We start from the raw sequence: 6,000 nt of genomic DNA on the forward strand, positions 1-6,000 counted from the left end.
CAGAGACACCCCCCAGGCCAATGAAGGCGGGTCCAAGACGCCCCGGTCCAGAACCTCATCCCGCTTCCCCAGACTGGGCCGCAGCCGCACGCAGGAAGCCAGACCAGAACCGCAGAGCGGCGACCTCTGACCTCTGACGGATCCAACATGGATGACGGCGCCTGCGGACGATCGGTGCGTCCACTGGACCTCGACGGCGACCCAGATAAACGCCTCGGACCTGAGCTGGACGGGTCGATGGACGTCCAGAACCTGGTACCGGACTCAGAGGCTGTAGGAGGAGCAGATAGCGGGACTGTTTAACGTGTCGATGTTCTCAGTGCCTACCGTGTTCTGTAGCTTCTCAGCGGGGTGGGGGGGCTGCTTTAGTGCCATTAGACGACCCAGATGTTCCCAGATGTTCCCAGGACCAATGAGCTGCCGGCATTCCTCCTCCCTGCCTTCATCGTCCTCTTGTTGCTGTAACACATGTGCAGGAAATGGGACGCGTCCATGTCCTGTGGGAGGAGCCTATGGCCTCCACGCCGTACCTCTGCTCTCTGGACGCCATCTGCCTTTTTCTCAGCTCACTGAAAAAAAAAACTTTTATGCTACTGGTTTATATTTTTATTGCATTACAGCCACAAAACGTCACCTGAGACTTATTTACTTTGCTGCAGTTATAATCAGTCCGTTTAGCAGATCAGCTCCGGCTCAGCCTGCAGGACGGAGAACATCTGAGAACATCAGCTTTCAACACTCAGCTGGATTCAGGCCTGGACTTTGACTAGGCCGTTCTAACCCAGAACATCTCAGGCTGCAGGTTCAGGCTGGTTCTCCTGCTGGAAGGAGAACCTCCACCTCAGTCTCTGGTTCTCCTGCAGGTTCTCCTCCAGGATGGTCCTGATTTATCTCCATCAGCTCTGACCTGCTTCCCTCAGCATGATGCTGCCTCCACCGTGTTTTAGTGTGGGTGTGGCGTCTTCAGGCTGATTTGCATTGTTAGTTTTCAACCATGCAAAGCTGATTTCATGGATGGGTCTCTGCAGCTCCTCCAGAGCCACCATGGTCCTCCTGGTTAACCTCCACCTGAGCTGCTGGTCTCTGCAGCTCCTCCAGAGCCACCATGGTCCTCCTGCTTCTCTGATCAACGCTCTCCTGGTCCAGCCTGTCAGTCCAGGTGGACGTCCATGTCCTGGTAGGTCTGCAGGTGGTCCATCCTCTCTCCAGGTCCAGATGATGATCAGAACTCTGGGAGGTTCTGTAGAACCTGACCCAGAACTTCCTGCTGGGTTCCCTGGTTTTATGATGCTGGATGTTCTCTGATGTTCTCTGATGTTCTCTGAGGCCAGATGGTTGCACAGGTTTTTATTTCAGGACACCAGGATCCGAGGGGCTGAAGTAAGAGACTAAACCCGCAGCTATGTGCCACTTTGTGTTGGTTTGTCACATGAAGCCCAGGAGGTCTGTGGCTGGAACATCTTTAAATCTGATTAGCAGAGCTTCAGTAACTTCTTCCAGCATCAGCTGACGAGTCAAATTGTGTTAAGAACAGGAACATCATGCAGCCAGAAACAGCGCAGTGATCACTGTAGCCTCCTTTCATGCAACAGGAGACCTAACCAACATCATGAGGTCAGAAATCAGCCTAATTTGCTGCCTTCAGCCACAGATTAGGCCTTCCTGGGCTCTGGGTAATGACTTAATGACATCATGTTATTATGGATGCTGACCATCAGCTCTGAAAATCATTAAAGCAAAAAAATTAAAATTAATAAAAGGTCATCTGAGCTGAATTTATTTCACTGTTTGGATTTAAAGGTTCATTTAGGATTTCTGAAAACATGAATTACTTGAGGTCAACATTTATTTGAGACAAACGTCACAAAGCAAACATGGTAGCAGAAAACCAAACGTGAAACCGTCTCAGTGAGCGTTTCTGTGAGGAAAGAGTGAAAATAGCAAAGAGCTTCAGGTTCTCCTCATGCTGAGGACATCAGAGCAGAGGTCCTTTTCTGGGACATCTCAGGCGGTTTGGGACGGAACCGTCTGGAAATGGGTACGGATGTTCTGGAGTGGGGCTGGACTGTAGAGATAAAAGCATATTTTATTTCATTTTTTATTTTATTTATTTATTTGAATTAGAACAATGCACATTCATCAACATGTCAGCTTAAAGCATCAATGTAAATATGCCAGAATTAGCACAGCAGCTAATTAGCATTTGCTGCCCTGAGGCAGGTAAGAACAGTGAACATTAAACAAGAACAGAGTGGACACAAACAGATAAAATCACAATAAAATCAGGTTAACAGATCAATTCACCTGTGAACACGTCTGGTTAGTTTTTAACCAATGTTTCAAGGAGAATTTAAAACTTATGTAGGATACACAGCCGCTAACATGAGCTGGCAGTGTATCGATAAAATAAAAATCATATTGATCAATATCGATAATATCAACAAAACCAAAACATGTATTTTAAATGCAGCCCTGACCATTTTATACTGTTGCTTAGCAACCCATTTTTAGATACAGACACAGTGAATTCAAACTCAACCTTTTATTCTACCAAAGTTTTTAAAGAAGAAAAAAGAATGCGTCTCTGAACTCTCTGAAGAGGGCGGAGCTTGGTTCCTGGGTCTGCGTTGTGATTGGCTGGGAGGATGTAATGATGTAATATTAACCTACATGATAGAATGTTAAAGGAAGGAAAACTGTTATTCAATTGAACATTTTATTGACCCTTATTTTCTATCATGAATAGATTTATATTGTTATTGAATTATCGTCCAGCCCTATTCTGGAGCACTCCAGCAACAACAAAGTCTTAGACCTGCTGTAAACTGTGAAGCCAGACTGAGGGGACCAAAACGGACTCCTTCAGGCCTTATGGTCCACATCTGCAGGAAAGTCTCATGGTCCCGAGGAGACGAAGCTGTTGGAGCACAGCGGTACCAGACGTCAGGAGACGAGCCGTGACGCTGAGCGTCTGGTTCCTGCTAGCGGCACCGCTGCACTGCACATAGACTCCCCCCAAATTTCTATGGAGGGAGTCTTTGTGGGGTATATTTAAATATTTTAACCCTGTTTTAAACAGAAAAATCAGTTCCATCTCAGAGCAGAACGGGCTTTCCGCTGATTTCTGTTTATTCTCCTTAAAGTAGTTAAAGAAAAGTTGCTGGTTAGAGTCCAGGGACGGCCGCAGAGCACCAACCGCTGTGGGAAACCCTAAGCTGTGCTGATCTCCGTTAGTAGAAATGCTTTTAATGAAATTGTTTCTCTTTATGAGGATGACACTCAGCTTTTCGTCAGGAAACTTTACAGAAATACTCTAAGCTTCATTTTCTCTGCAGTGAACAAACTAAACGTCTACAGTGAGTCTGGTTTAAGTCTGGTTTAAGTCTGGTTTAAGTCTGGTTTAAGTCTGAATGTTGTTTCCTCGTCTTCAGCGCTCATGCAGAACCTCTCTGAACTGGTGTTGGGTTCTGACGGGCCAGACGTTTGGATCCTGTTTTCCAGTCACATGCTTCCCTGGCCAGTTTATTAAGTACACCTGTTGACTTACCTGTAGACCAAAGAGAGCCTCGGCCTCCTCTGGATGTGCTGAGGTCCACTTCCTGGAGATCAGGCTTATGAAACGGTAGAAAAAGGTTTTGAGTGTCTGACTGTGGGATGATTGTTGGTACCTGACAGGTGAGTCTGAGTATTTCAGAACCAGACCAGGTCCAGCCCCTTATGACCACGGTGGACCCGTCCTCTGACGGTTACGTCCAGCAGGATAATGAACCATATTATAAACTTCTAATCGCCCTAAACTGGTTTCTAGAACATGATCATTTCACTGAACGCCAACGGTCTCCAACTGGACCTCCAGCAGAACAATCGTGGATGAGATGATTTAAAAATTATATTGTTAGTTTGTTTCTGTGTCAAGCCGAATAATCCCAGACGAATACTGAATGATTTTTAGAGAACATCTAGGAAGTTAAATGCTTTAAAGGGATCTAGTCACAAGCTTTCTACAGCAGTAGCTACACTCAGGTTTTCCAATTAGATTATTGCTCAGTCGGCTTATTTAATTTGTGTTTTACACTTAGTTTTTGTTCTGTTGGTAAATTAAATGATTTTGTGAATGTTGTATAGACCACATGACCGGAGGTGCGACATTGTGCTCAGTCCCAACGAGTAAACAAGGAGAAGCAATTGAGCCCAGAGAGGCGATCATAAGTTGATCTTCATTCTTTTCAAAGGTAATGCCAGTAAATCTGGATTGTACAAATCCATGCAGCTCATGATGCCACTCCCAACATGGCGCTTGCATGCGTCTGTGAAGGAACTGAGCGAGTCACGAACGTCCAGCAGAGGAACGAAGAGCAACTGTAACCTAACCCTGGTGGTGTTAAACCACGCTGAGATGCTGCGTTGCAGGACGGCCTGCTGGATCCCATAGCTGCTGATCGCACCCGGTCCTAAGTTTGGTTCAGGCTTAAAAAACGACAAGTAAACATTATCAGGACCAGAAGATGAATGTTTGGTGTTTAGTTTTTCCTTAATATGGTCAAAATCAGTGATTAGGCCAGCAGTCTGTTTATTACACTGCAAAAAGAGAACTAAAAGTAAGCAAAATATATTTTTACTTGATTTGAGCAGCTAAATAAGACTATTTGCCAATGGAATGAGTATTTCTACCCCTAAAACAAGATAATTAGACATCCAGCACTTAGAATAAGATGGAGATTAATTGTTCTTATTATAAGTGCAAAAATCGTATTCCATCGGCAAATAGTCTGATTTACCAGCTCAAAGCAATGGAAAATGCACTAATTTCAAGAGGATTTATCTACTTTTAGTTCCCTTTTTGCAGTGTAGTTTTTAGTCTGCACCCTGGTCCGATTACTGCGTTCACATCGACACAAACGGTCCGCAGTGCTGGAAACATCCTGAAGGTGCTGGGACTGACATCTACTGCCTGTAGAGGCTGCTTTATGCTAAACGCTCACTGAACATGGAAATGAGACGGGCCGACAACGTCTGCAGCATCTCTGCTCCGTAGCAGCTTAGCGCTATTCTCCTAGACTCTAGAGGGCAGCGTTGCACTCCTATGCCAAGCGTGCTAAAACACGGTTGTTTGCAACATTTTAAAGACTCTTCCTTCCCTCCCAATTTCTGAATTTCTATCCAGGAATTGCACAGAAACAATTTGTTGATCGCTGTTGTCTTTACGGGCCGAATCATAAAGATGTTTAGATTTATGAACCTCTGCCAGAAGGAGCGCCTCTGTCCGCCATGTTTGTTTCCGCACCATGCTGTCCGTGTAGTTACGGGTTTTCCTAGGCGTATATAAACTTTTGGCCATGCAGAGGGGCATGGGGGTGAAAATGGCCATGGGACCCTCGCATCACGCATAAACCAGCCTTCAGACACTGCCTACTTACATCTACTCCACTCATCCCCCTTCAGAAACACCTTTACTGCCGCTCCTCTCAGCAGGATCTGACTCTTGCTGGATTTAGAGGCTTTAAACCAAATCAGAGGAACTTCTTTGCGTCTCATGTACCTTTTAGCTGTGACTGTGGCAGCGGGCGTCTCCTGCAGCCCAGCAGAGGATCAGAGGAGAAACGTGTTCAGTCTGAATGTGACCTCCTCAGGTTCAGCGGCGTCGTTGTTAACCTTGTTGCTTTTATTTATGGATGCTTCCCGTCATCCTGCTGCAGCGCTGCGCTTTGGGCATGAAGCTTGTCAGAGCACATTAATGCATTTATTCATGCTTATGTATACGTGTGTTACATTTAGATTCAGGTGTGTGTGTTTTTACGGTGAGATGAGCTGATCGGTGCTCACATACATTCACCACTGGAGCTACATGCATAGATAAGATATGATTTATTTATTTATGGAGCGTGCTTTTTGCTGCTTGACCGCTCCTTTAACTGTACGCGTCTCAGGATGTACTCGGAGGTTTTAAAGAGCCGGCACTGGCAGTTTGGGAAATGCAGCCCCACACTTTGGTTGTGCTCA

At 45.7% G+C, this 6,000-nt stretch overlaps 1 protein-coding gene across 3 annotated transcripts in view; it reads left to right on the top strand.

Moving 5' to 3' along the window:
* snx29 (sorting nexin 29) overlaps positions 1 to 582 on the top strand; it is a 153,328-nt gene extending 152,746 nt beyond the window's left edge. For all 3 annotated transcript variants that reach the window (XM_012866521.3, XM_012866530.3, XM_036132020.1), the window contains one exon: positions 4 to 582. In XM_012866521.3, coding sequence (XP_012721975.2) covers positions 4 to 130 — 127 coding nt within the window. In that variant the 3' untranslated portion in view covers positions 131 to 582. The remainder of the gene's footprint in view (positions 1 to 3) is intronic.
* The last annotated feature ends 5,418 nt before the right edge of the window (positions 583 to 6,000 follow it).

Source organism: Fundulus heteroclitus, unplaced genomic scaffold (assembly GCF_011125445.2).
Source record: "Fundulus heteroclitus isolate FHET01 unplaced genomic scaffold, MU-UCD_Fhet_4.1 scaffold_47, whole genome shotgun sequence".
Lineage (NCBI taxonomy): Eukaryota > Metazoa > Chordata > Actinopteri > Cyprinodontiformes > Fundulidae > Fundulus > Fundulus heteroclitus.